This window comes from Taurulus bubalis (assembly GCF_910589615.1).
Source record: "Taurulus bubalis genome assembly, chromosome: 16".
Taxonomy (NCBI): Eukaryota; Metazoa; Chordata; class Actinopteri; order Perciformes; family Cottidae; genus Taurulus; species Taurulus bubalis.
This window is the reverse complement of record NC_136604.1, coordinates 19,082,206-19,102,914: the sequence shown is the minus strand read 5'-3', so window position 1 is coordinate 19,102,914 and position 20,709 is coordinate 19,082,206. Positions and strand designations below refer to the sequence as shown.

General features: G+C 41.2%; 1 protein-coding gene across 1 annotated transcript in view; it reads left to right on the top strand.

Moving 5' to 3' along the window:
• ctdp1 (CTD (carboxy-terminal domain, RNA polymerase II, polypeptide A) phosphatase, subunit 1) overlaps positions 1-20,709 on the top strand; it is a gene marked incomplete at its 3' end in the record, with an annotated part of 55,394 nt that overhangs the window by 22,889 nt on the left and 11,796 nt on the right. The window contains exon 11 of the mRNA XM_079231913.1: positions 5,393-5,613. Coding sequence (XP_079088039.1) covers positions 5,393-5,613 — 221 coding nt within the window. The remainder of the gene's footprint in view (positions 1-5,392; positions 5,614-20,709) is intronic.

Genomic DNA, 20,709 nt, shown 5'->3' with positions numbered 1-20,709 from the left:
TTGGTGCTGTCCGTGGTCCTGAGAATGTGAACGCATTCCACAGCCTTGGTTTTAAAAAGCAGTGAGTTAAAAGACCTCAAACCAGTGCTACAGTCAGGTTCAGTCAACCATCGTGCTGCTCCCAGACGAGCCACTGCATAATCCAAACCAGACTCAATCGCCAGTCCCCGAAGCGGGAGCGCTATGAATATTCCCCCTTTTTTTTCTCCATCTGCTCATAGTCCCTGACAGAAATATCTTCAGTCACCTGACAGCGGCCAGATGTCCAGTTTTGGTACTAGCATCCATTCTATCAGGAGCAATCCGGGAAGTTTTTCTAAGCCATACAGAATGACAAAAGTACACCATTGAGATATAGATATAGATATTTTTTTTTTAAACTCTTTTAAGCTTTTCATGTGTTGAGCCTGGTCCTTTCCAAAGTTTTCTTCCCAGTGCAGCGTTATGCAACAACCTGACTAACCTTTCTAAGATGATGGTGAAAAGAAGCCAATGTCTTCCAGTTTGCAGAGCCGCTTAAGAATTGTTGTCCTCAAAAGATGCTCCGTTTGAGTTCTCCCCTCATGTAGGGAGTTGGCAGAGGTGGAGCAACGCTGTGACTTCTCGTTGCGGTTGTTCCTCCGTAGTGAGACTTGCCCCTGACTCAGTAGTTGTATGGCAATTTGGCCTTTGATGCATTGATTTACGATCATTTTGCCTGAGCTTTGCTCCAGAAATGAGAATTCCTTATCTTCCTCCGGCCCCACATTAAATGACCAGTTAATGTTTTTTTTTTTTTACTCCATTCAGTAATCAACTGTCTGCACTATCACCACCCCTGACTACCTTTCGCTGATAGAATACTATTGGCAGAGAGTAAAGCGTATATAAGCCTCCCTTCGGCAGGAATTTTCTCTGTATATTTATCTCTGTGCGGCGTGGCACTGGTGAAGACGTGAGCTCCATGTGTAATAACAGAGCAGAAACGGAAATTGGTCTGGACAATGAGCGCCGATCGGCTGGCCGCATGTGAATGTGTCGAGCTCTCGCTGTGTTTTTCTGCTTTACCTATTCTGCTGCTGATTTCTACTGACAGGTGTCCTACTGCGTCTCCTCTGAGTTACTTTAATGTTCTTTGACATTATTATTTTTCTTTTTAAGTCAGACCGGAGGTGAACCTGTGCTTTTGAAAAAACTTTATCATTTATCATTTTTTTCGACAAAAAGAACTCTGTACCAAGAAGTATGAAAACTAAATTGCATTGACACACATTGTGTACTGGACATTCTCTGATATTTAATATAAGTGAGAAATAATCAGCAGATTAATTGATAATGAAAACAATTGGTAAATACCATACCTGAAAAAGACACTGGTATATAGTAAAACTATTGCGTATAAATGGGAAAATAATTTAAAAAATGGACAGACTTTGAGACTCCACCTTGTCAAGGTGTGACAGACATTTGCAGCGTGAACTCGATCACATTTTCTTTCCGTTGGCTCCAGCTGAAACTCATCGCTCTGGGCTTCAGCAGTTCACTGCTCCCACAGTAACGGCTCCTCCTAATTGCCGGCTTTCATTTAAAATGAATGACTGCCGGCTGCTTTTGTCGCACATGAATCTTTCAGTAAAAGTAAGACCTCAGATAGTTTTGACTTCACTGTGTCCAGAGTTTAATAATAATAATAATAATAGCTAGGATTTATATAGCGCCTTTCATGAAACCCAAGGACGCTTTGAAACCCAAGGACGCTTAGTTTAGAAGGGAAGTCTTAATAGCTTTGCTGGACAGGAAACATCTAATCTACTTACATCGTCTTTGACGTGTCCGTTCATGTCGGCGCCATTCTATTCAGCCTTTTCTGCACAATAGGCATCTTTTTGGAGTGCATAAAAAAATAAAAACCATTCTCTGTTTCATATCTTTCTCCAGACAGAGAAACTATCCCAGTAGAGCGCAGGCTAGTTACGCAGCTTATCTCATTGCAACGGCTGAGCCACCGGCTCCCAGCTAACGGTGCTAACAGCGCAAATATTGGCAACAGTGCTGATAGTGTTTACTGTTGGGCGGGACGATTTTATCAGCTGTGCCTGTGTTTAACAAATCACAGAGAAGCCCGAATTACAACACACGGAGCAACGCTCAAGTAGACATTACTCTGCTTTATCTTTACATCGATAATAGTTGTTTGCTGCTATATTATTGCTCTGCATGTCGTGTTGAGATCCTTTTACAACTGAAGCGTTTCTCTAAACATGTATTCTGTCCGCTGGAAGCACACTTGTACTAAACTCTGCTTGCAGTGATGAGACCAATAAACCTGACAGTTAAGTAGCTGCGAGTGGGTGCCATGCTGTGCATTTGAAAAGTTTGACGGTGGGCTCTTTTTCTTCCGGGTGCTGATGGCTGTGGTTGTTAATGCACCAGTACTGCCATGGTTGTACGACCCCTCCTGACAGAATCAACTTCAGATTTTATTTAAAGGTTGGCGATCAAAGGCTAAAATTGCTCCACCGGCTACGTATTGTACTGAGTGGTATTTGTCAGCGGTAGATAAAAAAACGGCTCTGGTCCCGAACATGGAAGTGTTTTGCCCTTTTATATATATTTTGTGCTCCGAAAGTACCGTATGCCACTTTCTGGGAAAAAGTTTCAACGAAATTGACTTTTGTCCCATTTATTTTTCTTTTAGTCCCGTTTGCGCAAAAGTATGTCAAGAAGTGTTCTTTGCAATTTAAAGTTTCCTGCTCTACTCTTAAAGTCGAACTGAAATATGAATTCTTCTGACTTTTTGTGTCAGAAAATATAAACTTTAATGATACTTCAGCTACGAGCCAGATTTTTATTTTGTTGTTTTACATTAATGATATTTTTTGGAAATAGTCATGCCCAACCGTGTGTCAGCTTCAAGCCTCTGATTGGGCTTTGTCCATCTCATTGGTTGACTGACATTTGAGAATTGACGCTGGAGGCAGGAGCGCCGTCAACTTGACTTGTATAGCATATGAAAATTCATACTAGTCCATTATGTGTTTGTAATGTAATATTAATGTATTATTCTCTCCATTTTTACATCATTCAAACTTTGAGAGGACCCGTTGTGCTGTTAAGTTTGTATTCCACAAGCTAGGAACTGGGAACCTAGCGTGGTGATGTCGGCACCGATTCCCCCTGAACATTATTATTTGATTATTATTTCGTCATATTAGTGCTTATTTCAAGGCCTGCAGAGTCATTCGCAGCTCCCACACAGTCTTCGTTCGTCCCATAATATACAAACGAGAGGGTCAAGCTCGCAGTTTTTACACGTGAGCGTTGTCATTTTGGCTTTTAACTAGGGATGGGTATCGTTTTTTGTTTTTTTTCGATACCTGTGCTAAAAGAATACTTTTTTATTGCCAAGGCAATTTTTCTTCTTGAAATAGAACAATATATTAACTGTTTAAAGTACACTATAAATAAATACAAAACACTTGACTTCAAACTACAGCTTCAAACTTTTTAACTTCAAACTATAAACAATATATTTAAAAAAAAAACAGACAAAAAGCATCAGGTGGCCTGATAGGAACCGTGTGCAACAGAACTCTTGGATTCTACAAACTCTGCTGCTTCACTACACTGCATCATTAATATCAACTGGGAGAGATTTTCTGAACCAGACGGAGCTGCTCTTGAATTCGGCAAACACCAAATGAACCGAGGAACAAACACGTCTCCTAATAATCTCCCTTTGTGTCGCGGCTTGGAGCGTTTCTCAGCCGGTGTTCTTGCAGCTGCGGTTTCTCCGCTCTGACGTTGACTTCCATCAGCGAAACAGACGTTTCTAGCAGGAAGTTTAGAGTTTATAGTTCAGGAGTCTTTTCTGCAGCTTTCTCGTCCAGATTCCAGCATTTAAAACAGACGTTTCCTCAACGAGGTTTGGTGGAGCAAACTGAGCGTTTCTCTCTCGGAGTTCGTCTCTTCTTCTTTACACGCAGTTGTTTCGTTGCATTTGCTGCACGTCGCGTTGTTTGAATCTTTTTTTGCAAATTACAGCCACACTTTTGACCGTTTACCTTGGTGCTACTTATGCTACTGTAGCTATACAACCTGCTGCCAGGATGGAGTCATCAGAATAGTGTAAACAAAGTATTTTAATGAAATATTTTAGCAGGGGGGAGAAAAAAGGCAATTTGTGTTGAGGTGCAATTTGAAATTGCGTGTTGTTGACGGTCAGAGAGCAAACCAAACCCCTGTCTTATTTGTATCCTACCCTGTAATTTATTGGTGCCCTGCAGGGTCATTCTCATTCAAATTTGATTCAGCAAATGAAATTGGAGGACAACCACCACTAAAACAACACATTCCAAGGCTGCATAATCTCTGGCTGTATTCGCCTCACATTTCCATTGATTCATTGGTTGTCAATTGGCCAACCTGCTCTCAATAATCGGTATCCCCTTGGGCAGAGTAAATGATGAGCTGCTCAAAAAAATACAAGATTGATGAGCTGCTGGAGGTTGCTTTCAGACGCAGACGTTGCATCAGATATATCAGCATCGTATGTTAGCTGACGAGATATTACAGTACAGAAACGCCCATAATCTGTTTTCGGGCATTTAGAAGCAGCGATGCCATGACATCGATCATCCACTTTTCAACTGAACTTATGTCACCGGTGTCTGTAAAACTCATCAATGAACATGTTCTATCTTGTTTAAGAAAGGAAACTTATTTATTTATTGGACAGAGCGAGGTTTGCGTTTTCCAGTTTTTGTGCTAAGCTAACCTGCAGCTGGCTGTAGCTTCATATTTACTGTACAGACATAAGAGTGGTATCAGTTTTGTCAGTTTTTTAACTCTTGTGTTTATATTGTAGGTTTATGCAAAAAAAAAAATCTCTATCCTTTAACAATCTTTTATTGATCACTCTTTAATTGCTTAATTGACACATTCTGAACAGTTTATTCACCTCCCAAGATTTCACCACATGATGTAAACCCATTGTTTTGAGAAGGAAAACCACTTTCCAGATTTAATTAGATGATTAACTGGAATCTGCGATGCTTCACAGGGAATAAGCTAAAGCACCTATATCCTCTTCATTTCCTCTTTCATTTGTTTCTTTTTAACGATAACTCACAAATAAGTAACAGTGTGGCTCTAATTTGGTGAATTTCTGTGAAAAAATAATGAAAGCAGAATGAGAGAAAGTAATTCATAGTCCAGATGCAAAGTGTGAGAATATTTTTGACAGTTATGATATAAATGTATGCATGCTGAAATTGTTAATATGTCAAAAACACAATTTAAGTTGAGCAAAGAATTGACTGTTTTGTTGCACAATATGCTGTTTGACACATTAAGCCTGCCCAAAAGCTGAATCAATATCTAACAATAGATCCCTTTTTTTAAAAACAAACAGGTGGACGACATGTTGGACGAGGAGGGCGAGGAGAGCGACAACGAAAGTGAGGGCCGAGGGAAAGGGAAGTCCGGTAATGAGGAGGTGGAGGATGAAGGGCGGCAGCAGCAGTCTGGAGCTGGACAGATAGCAGCAGCACGAGGAGGAGGAGAGCTCGGTCCTCAGGCGGTGAGCGTGGAGGAGAGGAACCAGACGCCTTGCAGTGAGGACAGTGTGACAAGGTGAGACACATAACATCTCAGACCCCGTCTGTCTAGACACCCCGAGTCCTTCTGCCCTTCCTGAGCGCCTCCGGCTTCTGCACTGTGGCGTATTTCGCAGTGAAACGGGGACAGTCGAGTGTACGGTTCACTAGAGGGATTTAAAAGGAAATCACACACACTTTCCACCTGTTGTTGGATCAGGAGGAAGATGAGGGAGAGATGAAATGGAAACGTTGCAGATTTTCAGTCGTCTCAGTCACGCAGCACGGGGTAGAGCATGCAGCCGTCTCTAAACTCCCCCATCGCCAGAATTACCAGCTTATTCGACTGAATATTTGGGGTTAATATCATATGTGGGATGATCATTTACCGTCACATGTTTCCTCACTCTCCTCTTTCGTTGTGGGGAGGAATGCTTCACGTGAAACGCAGTCAAAACCCGTCAAATATCCCCGGGGGAAAAAAAAAAGTCCTGTACGTTTTCAGGCCTTCGTCTTCTCCTCTGACTATTATCATAACACGCCACTTCATCAGCTGTGCCGATGCCAGACGGTCTGGTCCGTTGCCATGGAGACAAATTTGAAACAGACAGCAGGCGGTCGGAGACTTCTGAACACATCGCAGTCGCTCCTCGCTGGAGAGGAGAGGCCTGAGCTGAGCGGAGCCGACGGAGCTGTTTATTTGATCGTCTTTTCTGCATCCGTAGCATCGAATATTTGCCCGTGCAGTCGTTTTACATTTTGCGCAGCGTCTCTCAATTTTTTGGGCAACCAATCTCTGCACGTTTGCAAACATCAACACGGTGAATAACGTGACACTTTTTCGTCCAGAAGCAAAATCCCGTCTCACAGCTGTCACTGGATCTCACTTAAATGTGCCGACATCGCATCATCCCCCGACACACACTGCTAAGTGCATTCCTACAGTTCCTGCTTCTCGTGTAGCATTGCAACCTTGCATAAGTTCCACACTTTCCTTCTTATTTTGACATTTTGTAGAATATATATATATATATATATATATATATCAGGGAAAATAACTTCTCCCCCTCATTTGGTAAGAAGTACAATGATGTCCTCAAAAAAGGGAAAGCCTCTCCACGCCTGAACACACCGTCTCGCTCTCGATATGCTTGTTTTTATTCTGTACTTGACAGGGGTGTCCTTTCTGTCAGTCTTCTGCTTTTATCTCTTTTTGCTCTTTGAATACATTTTACAAACCTGAATCTTCGTCGGCTTTCTTGCTCGCTCGCATCAGAGTTATTTTTCTCGTTCCTTTTAAAGCTCTTGAATGAATCACACTCAAAGTTTGACTCTTTCACTCATTTGCATGTCCCTGTGTAATAGACGCTCAATTATTTACTCGGCGGTGAGGTTTAAAATGAGATTTTGGCAATACTTTGTAATGACAGTCAGTCATAATTCATTCAGGAATAAAATAAATAATGAACAATCACCAACAAAACATTTGTAAATGTATCTATATGATTAACACTTGATATGGTAAAATATCACAAATGTGTTGTAAAGATCTTTAAAACCTTTTGTAAATTGCGAGATTATCATAAACAAATCATTAAGCTTCTTTTCACCTGCATGCCAGACTTTAGATCACAGTGATTCATCGGAATATCAACTAATTACTTATTAATCATTTACTGACGATTTCTTAATGTCTCTTTCATGGTTCACGTCAGGTTTATAGATGACCTGCAGCCCATTTGTGATGTTAACAGAGCACTTATTAATCAATTGCAAACATTTATAAACATTGTGTTGATGATGCTGTTATTTCTTTTATAAAAGACTGATAGTTATACATATTTCAGACTTAAAAAGCATCATCATTGATGAGGTGTTGCGTCAGGTGTCTGTTCAATTTGGCACATTTCATTGTGGGATTGTGAATATGCACGGACACTAAATTTGTATTTAATTTATTTAGTTTGAGAGTACTCCGGTGTATTTATATTAATGTTGCACCCGTCAGCTGTGAAAACGATCTATTCAACGTTAAGCTGAAGTTTCACTGGGTGGATGGAGAATAGGAGCTATCCCACTTTGGCCTGTGGTCCCTCAGGTTTTAGTCCAACTGCTGAGCCACTGCACTTCTTTGTGCTGACTCGGGTTTTTCCTGTCTGAGTCGATGTTCAGCCTCACTGCTCTGATTGCTACACCTTTAATACCTTGTTGGGGTGGTAGGCTGTCTAGGCCTCAGCAGGCAGCAGCACGATGCTTCTTCTCCCCCCTTTTTTTTTTTTTTTGTGGGTCAGTCCTGGTCCGACACCTTTAGTTGCCGTTAATGAGTCGAGCCTGAAATATACTTCGCTGTGTTGCTCGCTCGCTGTCAGGAAACCTGCGGATGTCCAACTCCAGTCGGCGCAGAGGAGCCACACGGGATTAGACCGCAAGTTTGATTCTGAAAGCGCTGTGGGAATTGGCAGGTCGGTTTCCACAGGAAGATACCAGTGACACGGTCTAATAATATCCCAGCCTGCCTCTGTCTTTCACTCGTATCTGAACCCACTACGGTGCCCTGACATGAGCTCCATGTGCTTTATACGGTTAACAGTTTTGTATGCACCGTCCCATGCCGTGTTCTACTTCCTTCCGTCTCTTTCTTTGTCTTTTGATCTTATGGTTCTGTTTTTTTTTTTATGAATAAGAAACTGGTTTTAAGATGAATTCTCAAACATCAGTAATGGGCGCACAGTTGGTAAGAGCCTTATCTCTGCTCTACCTCACATATTCCTGTAGGACCTCCGTACAAAACCGCTAAAAGACCCAATGTCCTCACATTCTATAAGAGCAACAGAAAAATTAAAGATTTAAAAGCAGGAAAGACATCAAAGCCAGCAAAGCTGTGTTCTGTTATGCAATTTATTTTGAACCACAAAGTTTGCTTCAAAGCCTACTCGAAACTAAAAATATAATGTCCTCTCTTACAAACTAGAATGAAGGACAAGTACATTAGTATTACTATGCTGCTGTAATTATGTGAATTTACCCACTGCAGGGCTAATAAAGCATTATTTTATTGTATCTTTCCTTCAAGGCACGTAAGAGCACATACAAGTTTTTTGCCTTTTTAGAGGTCTATTCTTTTAATAATAATTAATTATTTTACTTTTATAAAGTTGGAGGACTCACAAGGGGTAGATTTATGAAAAATAAAACCCCAAAAAAGCGGAGGTCAAGATATTCTGACTTTGTTATATTCTTTATATTCTGACTTGTCTTTAGCATGGCTGAAGCTCCAGAAATGATGGATGCTACATTTCCCATACATTCCTTACTTTACTTAATAGCATATTTCTTCAGGAATTGTCTCCCATAGAGTTGAACATTAAAGTTCCAAAAACATTGATATTCTGAATGTAGGATTTAGATTATTCTCCATAATGTCGTGACCGAGCTAAGAGATTGTGAAACGGTGGCATTTGATCCTTTAGACGCCACAAGTTCCACAAAAACAATGCCAAGTACTACACTACCTACAATCGTCATCGCTTAATCGGTCTTCATTTTGGTTCGACAATGGTCAGGTTAAAGGTTTTTGGGAAGTATCCAGGCGCCAACCGCAAAGGCTTATGGGAAGAGTTGTTTGTTAGCTTCGTTCTGTGCTTAAAATCTTCAGGATTTTCTGAAATATCGAGTGAATGAATGAAAAATTCATTTTGGGACTCTTGGATGTTCAAAGAGTCGGCGGTCTATCTGCCCCCTTTTTTTTTTTAACTCCACAATAACCCGGATGGCGTCATCATCAGGGTTAGAGTAACGTTGCCATTGTTGCAGCAAAAAAGTATATATATTAGGGGTGGGAATCACCAGAGGTCCCACGATTCGATTTTATCACGATACTGCAATTTATATTATTATTGTATTGCGATTTTATTCCTTTTTTTCACCGCTAATTGTCCCGAAAGGAAAACTTTGTCAACATATTGTATCTAAGAAGATAACGTTTTCTTTTTCTTTTTTTCTTTTCTTCCTAATTGAGATCCATCCAACTGGGATTTACACCAACAGTCGAAGTAACAATTGAGCAGCGATGCGGTTCACGAGGACCGGTGTCTGCAACCACCGTTTGAGTCAATCAAAATAATTGGCTTCCAACTAATGAGATCCGAAGATGATTCATATCCCTGCACCTTGTGAGAGGATCAGTCATTCTCACACACAGTTCCTTTACCGTCATGTTTCAGCACCACGTCCTAAATCTCTTCCCTCGGATGATTACATGCTCAGATTTTTTTTTTTAAGACCCTTGAATGACTGATGAGCCGCAAGAATCTGCATCAGGCGGATTCCACATCTGATGGAGGTTATTTAGTTTGTTTACCAATTTAAAGTCATTTATTTGTAAAACATATTCTAGCTTTTAGTGTCTTTGTTCTTTTAAAGGTGCAATAAATGACATTCAGAGAATTATTGTTGCAGAAAGTAAAAAGAAATTCAGAGTTAATATCATATTTGACAACCAGAAAATGGTCACATATTTATTTAATTCATATTTGGGCATTTTTGCTAATGAACAGGATCCAGAATATAACAGTAAAGGTGGTGTGTGTGTGTGTGTGTGTGTGTGTGTGTGTGTGTGTGTGTGTGTGTTTATGCAAGCAAAGCTACATTATCACAAAAGTTCAATACACGGCAGTGTACTTCAAACAAATGTTTAAAACCAGTGTTTTGGCCTTTAGTGAGTTTAAAGGTTATATCTTATTTAAATGTACTATTAAAGGTACTGTGTGTTTAGCTTGGCCTTGGAATAAGACTGTGTTGTTGGCGTGAGGTTCGGTCTCATCTCAGACTTTGTTTTGCATAATTCTTTATCGTTTCACAAATTGTTTTTGTTTGAAGGATTTCATGCAAACTGCGAGCAAAAGCTACCAAAATTAGAAATGCAAGGCGTTGTTTAATACAGGTGAGCACCTTTTGGTTTAATGTAATGTATAATGCAGAGCACTTCAGGCTTCATGCTGCTTGAAAGCCGTTCCCGACCAATCCTCTTGTTTGCTGAAAACCGCTCTCTTCTTAATCTTGTTTCTGCAAGCTTTTGGGTTAATTTATGCAAAGCAAAAGGATTAATGAATATTTTTGTTTTTTGGGGGGGGGGGATTCTTTGTGTTGGAGCAAAAATCCTTTCATAACAGTCTCGCCTCATTTTCTGCTGAACTTCCAGCAAGCTGGTATTTTATCTTGTGTCTGCTGTTGGAGGTCAGTCACTGTTAGTGGGGATTGATGTGAATGATTCATGGCGAGCCGAGGCACTCGGGGCTCGAACATATTTAAGATTTAACGAGGAGGTTGCAGAGGAAGGGCTGAACCTTCACCTCCCACCAGCTCACCAGCCATTGCAGTAGAGCACTTCAGGCTGAAGGGGTTTGATTCTCCTTCTTCCTTCTTCCTGTTGTTTTTTGTCTTTGTTTCATTTAATGTGTCAGCGGAACAGAAAGGAAATCTAAGTCCTCTGAAACGGTGTTACTCTTTAAGTGGTATGAACACCAGATGTTCCTCTCTGGTTGGAGCTGCAACACTGAATGTAACGAGGCAAAGGTCCAATTTAAAAATGTCCTCGGGATATCTGATTCCTTTAGTGTATTAAAAAACAAAGTTATATGTCCATTATGATGTCATGAGTATAAATGATCCACCTATATAGTATAAACAACCAATGGAAGGGAAAAAGTGTTTTACATGCATCATAAATGAAAGATAGGTACACATAGATATATAGTTTCCTTTTTACAGAAAACGTGTGAAGTCCATGTCCTCATTAATACTTTAACGTTTCCTGTTCCTTCCACTGAACAAAGATTTCATGTGTTCAATGTGCAACAAGGACTCCTGAACATTGGCTCTCTCGATTTCGAAATTTAGAATTTTAATTTGAGTGAATTTTGCTTTGAGTCGAACAGTCTGGATTCTTTTTGTTAAGATTTGTCCTTCACGTTTTCAGAGATGTGCGCAAAGTTCCATTTTCTTTTGTGTGTAAACAATGAACTGTAATATCGTTTATTTTTTCTTTCTTCTCAAATGTCACCACGGACACAATTTGCAATACTTTCCTCAATCGCCACTCTGTTGCCTCATTTGACCATAGATGGGGAATAAACGGACATTTATCTAAATGAAAATCTTCAACATTGCCACTTTTAAAGGTGCAATAAATTACATTCAGAGAATTATTGTGGCAGAAAACCACTATTTGCCATGTCAAGATAAAGTGGAGTGTCTACCTGAGCAGAGGATGAGGGTGTGTGTCCGCGTGTGTGTGTGTCCGTGTGTGTGTTTGTGTCCAAGCTTCTCATTGCTTTTGTTTCCCGGGCCATTCGTTTGTGTTTTTAGTGCACAAACTATTGTTTTTTGTGTATGTTTTATAAAAAACAGTGTGAGATTGTATGTATTCCACTTCTGCCGCGGTTGTTTTCACTTCCTGTGTCGTCTCGGTACTCTTCAGAGGCCGTAAAGCGCCATGCTCTGTTTACGAGGGAGTTTTCTGAGACTGCAGACTGATTAACAACCAGCGAAGGCTTCCAGCTGAGGATTAGTGAGTGCGTGGCTCAGGGATTTACTCCTAACTGCTGCTACACTTTCACAATTGAAATTATCCGTCAAACAAGTGTCTGCAGATGAATGCTCCGTAATGTTTTAGTGGCCGCCCGCGACATTGTCTACGGATTCAGCAGATTGAGTGACTTTTGTTCTCTAATTGGGGAAGATTCTGACAGAAAAGACCGCAATTGTTCAGAAACCGTTGGAAACAATTAGCTGCCATGCGCTCGTCTTTTTTGAATACAGTGAAGGTGCCTGATTAGCTGGGTAGGTGTTGGCCAGAAGGTGCCAATTACGGGACCGTACTGTTTTTAGTCCGTCACATTATGGATGTGCGGTTTGTGTTGGATGTCAGATGCTGAGGTATCCGGGAAGCCTTCATTAAGTACTGTCTTTCCGTCGTTGACCTTTTTAACATTAACACAATGTGCGTTACTCACCACGCACACTTTTCTGTCAGGACTTCTGCAGCAATTAGATCCGTTCGCTGCTCAAAAAGCACATCTGCGGTTATCATGCCGGCTCACTTTTAATTTCCTGTCTCTCAAGGTGAGACTCGTCTATTCAGACGCTCCATCACAACGCCGCTTTTCCCGCACCGTGTTTTTCCCTCCGGAGTGAAAATGAAAGTGTGAAACTTGTCAGCTTGAGTGAGCACGTTATTATAGCATCTCCAGAGAGGAGGCGATGAAGGAGGCAAAATGGGTTGTTAGGTTTTCCATTCAGGATGACAAATTCAAAATGCGTTTCATCTTTCTTTTGACCCGACTCGTTGGATGTGTTTTGAACCCAATGTTTTCCAGTTTATTGCATTTCCTGTGTGGTCTCCCATGTCACTGTTTGTACAACATAGAAAAAGTGAAAGGCTGCTGTCTTCTTCATCAATGCCACACACACACACACATACATACATGTGGACACAAACATATGTTCCAGTCCTCAGTCTGGGAAGAATGACAAAAATAGTGGAGCTTTGCCATGTTTATGTTTACACGAGCACATTCTCTTCAGAGAGGCTGTTCTTTAAATATTTAGAGAAATGTGAACCACATTTTTTGTTCATACGTATAAAATTGCATTTTTTTTGGAGCCAATAGAAATATTTAGATGTCAAATTATCATATTGTACAACTTTTTCTAGATATAATAATTACAAATATTTGACAAACTCCTGGAAATGTTGATGTTCTAGAAGAGATCCAATGCTGAGCAAGTAGTTTAGTTCTAGAGAGCTTTCTCACTGAATACAGCTGCTTTTTATTTCCAATTTCCACAAAGGAATTATAGCCTGAATGCAGAAGTTCAGGTTAGAAGTGGAAACCTGCATCATTCACAGCGCAGGTACTTGAAGCTGCTCCTGTTGAGGATATTCAAACATCCCCATTCAGGTCGGTAATTGGCGACAGAAGTCCCTCAGCGAAGTCTGAGAAGTGTTCTTTTAAAAGTTCCTGAAGAGAAGCCATTGCCATTGTGCCCGCTCATTAATCGTAGGAGGAAAGTGCAGCGGGGCATGAAGTCAAGTCTTCTTCTTTTTTGACTGCGCCCACTGTGTGATATCAAAGAGGTGCTATTAATGGTATTAATGAAACAGAGCAGCAAAACGCCCCGGGTCGGCGAGAAGAACTTTTTTTTTTCTTACTTCTCTAGCAAGCCGGATTTAAGTATGAACTTTTTGACAAGATTTTTGACTCCAGTGAAGAATGATGCGTTGCTTTTGTCACTTTTTAAAGATTAATAGTCCTGATCTGCACTTTTTTATCCCCATTAGCAAGTTTTTTTGGAAAGTCAAGGAGGGCTGTCTGCCAGTAGTTCCAGTGAACAGCCAGATGTTGAGAAAAGTATTTTATTGTGAATTGTTTTATCACAGACCTGCAGGCTTTTGGTCACGCCTTTTTGAAAGCTAATGATGACGCGAGATGACAATGGGCAATTTGCCGCTCATTGCAATTTTCTTTTCTGCGATGCCCCAGATTCCCCTTTGGGATTAATTAAATTAATTTGGCATGAGACGTACTCCGACTTTAAACACTTATGTTATCATATGAGCATTTCAATTTAGTCCGTGAGCTGTGGCTGAGAGAAAAGCTCAGAACTGTAATGTGAGAAGGCTCTTCAGCTCTCTCTCAGATTTCAGTTGCAGTCCCATTTCGTTTACAACGTAATACGAGGCTGAATGAAATGGAAAAGATATCGAATTGCCATATTGCTGACCACAGTTGCGATTGCAATTTAGATTATTTTCTGTGCTTTAAAACTCCTGAACTGTATTGGTGTTCTAGAGAGTATTACACATGATATATCCTGTGATTTAATTACTACATTTAACCATCAAAAGTTCATTTAGTTATGGTTCAGTACATCAAATTACAGGAAAAGTGAAAAATGGCCATCTAAAGATTCACTAATTGCAATGTTTGTGGACAACTTCACAACTGTTATTGTCATCAGCAATGGTTCTATGCAATAAAACACAAAGTAACACATCACAGCTGTGTAATCTGTGTGAAATGGGAATAAAATGGAGAATTAGAGACTGGTTCCCATTTGCAGCCCATCAAACTGTGTCCACCACATTTGTTTGACTTAAATACTCTTAAATAACAGTTCAAATCTGAAGGATTCATTAATTTAATTTATTAAAACTGAGAAAAGCAGCAATTCCTCAAATGTTGAACCCCTGGAGCAGAGTGCTTAATAAATTACTTACCGTATCAAATATTTATTTGGTAATTGTTTCACCAATATTAACATTACTCAGTAGATTTCAAGTAAATCAGGTCTGACAATGTTTTGATATTTGTAATGAATAAATAAATAAATACATTTTAACTGGGATTATCAGTCCAATGTCCACCAGCTGTTGGTCCTTTACACTCTAGCCGCTAACTCTCCAAGTGGCATGATGCAATTAGCCACATCGTCTAGAGACTGGACATCTTTGGCAGAGTGAACATATTATAGACGCCGCCGGCGCCATTTGTCATCATAGTCTTCAGATCAGCAACTACAATTTTCAGCACTATGTAGTGAATTAGCAGTTAAACGTGACGCATTCAGCCCTGCTGTGAAATGCACATTCATTGATGACTCTGTCGCCATTACGAATTTAAACTCTACTTTGACCCTTCTTGCGTCTTATTTCACTCCCCTATTTGTCCCCTCGCGGGTAGTAATTTGATGGCTATTGTTGACGCTCTTTAACATCAATAATTCATTCTCATGAATCTGACTCGACAGGGTTTCTGCTTCATAAAATAAAGAAAAGAAACGTTTCCCCCAGAGACCACAGGTCTTAGTGACCGTACGGTATGTACCAGAAGGTGCTCGGTCAGTTTAAGGAGGCCGTACTTAAATTACATGTTGTTAGCGCCCTGGGAAATGTTCCAGCTAATGGCCACTTTCTCTCAGTGGATGTTCTCGGTTCCACGGCAATGAACCCAAGGGCGCATTTTGGAAATGGGTTCAACCGAACGGGCCGCTGTCGTTGGAAGACACCTAAACAGATTTTGAGCCGAGCTTCTGCACTGCATGTGTTTGTGCTGATTCAGCGGTATGTGCAGATGAATTATCAAAGCTTCTACGTCAATGTTTCGACGCTGAAGTAGTCATGAGGCTTCTCACGGCTCTCGAGGGCGCGGTGCTTTCATTCAAATACCTACAGAAGCCACTCCAACCCCTCGGCTCTGCATTTTGTGTTTCATGTCCACTGTTCAACTTCAGAGGACATAAAATGAGAGTAGATTCGGTGTCACAATCAAAAAATGAATATGATGGTGTCCACAATAGTGGAAAGCTTGTTTGTTTTTGCCAACTTGTTCCGAGCGGTTGAACTGGTCTCCAAGCAGTGCAGAACCACAGATTTTATTGCCTTTTTGTCCTTGCTGTCGTGCTTTTCTGTCATACTTTGGCCAGTATGATTGTGAAAAACAAATATTAAACTGCATTCTGTGTAGTATTGAACAATTTTATTTGGGGAAGTCTGCAGAAACCCTGTGTTTTATGAGTATGAATATTTCTCTGGACACAGCCTCTTCTGAAAGTGTGCTATAGGCTCAAAGAAAGCCAATTCGCTCGTGTACATTTCACCATATGCTGTACTGTAAAAATTGGTGGTCGCACTTCATATGACCGCTCTGTAAGTTGTATAAGTGGTGTCTCATTACGGCGGGTGTACCGCGGTGCTGATCTCCACGAACAGACCCAGCATGCGTGCAGACTAGGGTTGCAAAATTCCGGGAATATTCAAAGTTGGAAACTTTCCACGGGAATTAACGGGAATATACGGGAATATACTGGAAATGTTGTGGTAATTTAACTGTATTTACCTTGTCATAAGCAGACATGCATGAAAACATTTATAATACAACTTTTAAAACTGACATTTTGTGAGTAGAACTTTATTGTTTCATCGAACAACAAAAACATGAACGTTGAATAAAAAAGGTGTATTCCCTATGATCACCACCCCCCAACCCAATTTTTTTTGTTGCGAGCTATAATTGAAATCGCATTGGCCAAAATGCAAGTTATGCATGTTAGTTTACATATCAAACCAACTACTTGTGGCACAAGCTGATCATTCAAATCCAAGCCTTGCATCTCAAGTTGCTAATCGGGGGTCAACAACAAGCTGCGTAAGTAAAGAAGTTTTGCCTGATATCTGCTGGCTACACTGGAACCCCAGAAATACAGCCCATCTCCCCTCGGAGGCTCATACGTCGTCAGACCGATTGGTCATTTTCTCATAATCCATTGCCTTCGTGCTCACGTGGAATGGGCAGGATCTATTACCGGCCGCACGCAGCACACCTTGATGAATAACCGTGGTGTGAAAAGTCATTTTTCTCTTCCACATCTCTGAACTAGAATAACCGTTCTCTCCCACCAGTTCTGCTTCCCAGGTTTTAATTTGTCATCTGTTATGCTGCCGTCGTAACTTCATTTCTTGGGGCGGTGCCTGTTGCTCCTGGCACCCGAGATTCATTTGAGTCAAATGGCTTGAAACACTGGGCAGTTTGTCAGGAGCATCAAGAAAATAACACCAATTTTATGCAGAAAATTGTTTCCTTTTGTCGTGTTACATGGAAGCTACTGTTGCTCACCTAAAGAAGAAGCGTTAGTGGATGATGAATGTGTTCATAATTGGTTTCTCTTGCTGAAAGACACCTGGTGGTGTGGCCGCTGTCTTTGTTCGATAAAGTGTAAATTGTCTTCCCGGGGGAGAATGTTTCACCTCTATATTCTCTGGACAGCTCCGGTTATTCGGGGCTCCACACTTCCAATTTGGTGACAATTTGGACCTGATGAGACTGGTCTGGCCTTTTTGCCACCATTGTCTTATCCGATCATTTCGGTACAGGAATCCCACAAAAATCCATTTGCAAAGTTTTCACAACTGACGACTCCAAGAACTCTTTGGGGGGGGAGCTGGATGCAGAAGGCTCGCGTCTGCCAACCCGGCCGGTCTGCGATGCTTTATGCAACAAACGGAGACAATAGAGGCAGAAGATCCAACAGAACAGAGCACTTTCTCGTTTTCTGTTTGTTTATTCCCTGCATGGGATCTCAGTGAGTGACATAGACATGTAAGAATTTGTCATTTAGGCCAAAAAGACTTGCGTTCTTACATCTCTATACGTCTCTTTACATAATCGGTGGCGTCGTGGACTGTGTTCGAACGGCGACTTCAAACGCCTCTTTTTCAAACTAACGATGACAGCGAGCTACTACAATAGTGGCACCAGCTCTTCGGGGTAGTTTTGTTCTTCAGCTCTTACGGCAATTACATGGAAATGTGCAAAATGGGAAGCCCGCTCCCTGTATCTCTTGCTGACTGCAAACTATCAGTTACGACTTGTTTGTTTGTGGATGAACCACCCACCACAACTCAAATATCTCTAATTAAATAATGGATGCTTTCACACTCCGGCGTCAACTTCTTCTCAATAAACAGTATGTGCAGCTCCAGTAAATTACCATACTTGACGTTCATCGTCTCATCAAATTGCAATGCAACTGCCCCCTCTCAGCTCAGCCGGTCTGACTTCAGCTTACTTTGTTGTGTCCTGTTCATAAGTGGCACTTAAAATAAGACGAAATTAGCTTTCCACATTCTGTGCATGAATCTATTCTTTGAGGATTTATTTGAAAAAGGGGGCTGTTTGCAAGACAAGTAACACACACACACACATTTTGATTGCTGGTAATGCATTCATGGTGTTTAAACCTGCTCTGCCTTGTGGAAACACCTCGGCCTCGCTCGGTCATGGCGCAGTTACACAACACGATGAGCAGCGTTTCGATTATTTTCTCCACATGTGTAAGTAAACATTCCTAATTGCATCTGAGGGACGGCGCACTTCTGATAATCTCATCAACTCTATTAAAGGGGAAAATAAACTTCAGAGACCTTAAATCGTTCTGCCGTTGTTTCCGCATAGAATACTGCAGAAAAAAGCCGATTTATTTAAATCCCCCGGCTTATCTTCTTCCCCTCCAAACGGCAGAGCAGAAGAAACAACATGGTCCGGGTGGTTGCTCTCATCAGCATTTGCCGCCTTTTGTGCCGTGTGCGCTTTGACCGAGATGAAACGGGGCAAATAAAAGTCTCGTCCATCTCGGCGTGCCGTGAATCGTCTCTCGATGGTTCTGTGTGGATCTGGCTCTCTAGTGTGGCACCGTTTCCTCATACTGGGGATTAACAGAAAGCCTCGTGTATGGACTACATACCTCATGAAATGTCCGTCCTTATTTTACTGCTTTTAAACCAGTCGGTGTGAAACGCAATTCCTTCGCGGAGCCCGTTATGTAATTATTGTTCGCCTTAATCTTCCTTGGCGTTCTCAGGTTATTTGTAGGCATTATGCATTAAGAAGTGTAAAAACAATTATCTCTCCACAGTATGAAGGGGGAAGCGAATTCCGACGCATTAAACATTCTAATTATCGTCTTTTCTTTGCCACGTGTTCGCTTGGTTTTTCTTTCCTCCCGACTTGAGTGAACAAAGCGATTGGATTGAATGTGCAACAACCTACACATCGAGTCTTTTGTGACAAGTGAGCGAGAGACCTTCTTGCAACAGCGACTGCTCAGTTTGAATTACCCGTGCGTGCAGATAGATGATGAGGTAACTTCTGCCAGTTAACACGGGGGCTGAGCGTTGGCTGAGCTACGCTACCGATAGCATCATTCTGCACCTGCTCTCTGTGAATGCGTCTTGGCCTTGACACAACATACACTCATCACGGCTGAACAAGTCGGGCCCAGACGATACCAAAGGTCTCATTTCCTCTAATGTAGTTTTACAAATCTTGTCTTTGCCTCTTCGGCGCAATACAGGCTGCGCTATCTGATTGGTAGAAGTTGTTGAGACTGAATAAAGGCACGATTTCAGACATATTTTGGGGTTGAAGAAAAAATGGAACTCCACAGGGCACCTTTTGAGTATCTGTATCAAAAGAAACAACAATGGTATTTGATAAAAAACATGTATGCAAGATATTTGTTTATACGTTTTTATTTTTATTTTTGCAAGCCAATAGTGGTTTTAATTAGAATTGCGTGATTATGCAATACGCATTTCGTTAGTATCTAATGCGTAGAGCGGCTCACTCCTTATTTTCTAATGGAGGAGCTGATAGTGGGGTGAAAAGGCTGTAGGACTGTTATCTAAATGCATGTATTGTAAGTTAGACTCCATGCGCTTTCCAATTAGAACGCCTGCACCCGAGGGCCCTGTTGTGGGTAATCGTTTTTAAAAATCAGACCCCTTCAGACTGCTGTAATGGCACTTTATCGCTCCAGTATGTGCTCAGATTATTCTATTTGCATTCATGAGCGCTGTTTCCAACTCGTAGATAGACGTGAACTTCTTTATTCTTTTATTTTCTTCTCTCTCTGAAGCTTCCGCCTCTCTCCTGCTGCAGGGCACGCTCAATGCTGCAGATTAATTAAGTGTGTACCATTACAGCGGGAATTTATGCAGGTGAGTGAGTGTGAAACAAACGGCCTAATTGAGTTTAGCTTGTCACTTTAAACAATTTTTCCCTCATCTGATTTATATCTAAACAAAGCTGGCTGCACTTTTCTTTTTTTGTGTGTGAAATGTAGTAAGAGCTGCTGCTTTGTACTGGGCTCTGTGATTATGGGATTTTAGGTACAAACACTGTTCGGCAGCTGTAGCCTGCACTTCTGTTTCCTTCTGCCGTGTGTTCAGACAAACTGCTGCTCGAAAGGTGAACTCCAGTTTGTTGGAGTTACGATAAGGTCAGCTGTCAGATTAGTTGAGGTGTGTGTGTGTGTGGGTGTGTGTGGGGGGACTGTAGAGGAATGTTTGGTGCCGAATGGTTGAAAACTGTAACCCTGCTAAAGCAGCTTCTGCCCATTAACGCCCAACTAATACATCTGCATGGTCTATATTATCCAACAGCTTGAAAAGGCTGAAATTATTCAGTGCTTTTCGTCTCTCTCAAATATGTGAAACTGTTCTTTTTGCTCCTCCGCCGTTGTTTCCTGCTCTAACATTGTGTCTTCCTGACAGCTGAACTACAAGTGACCATAC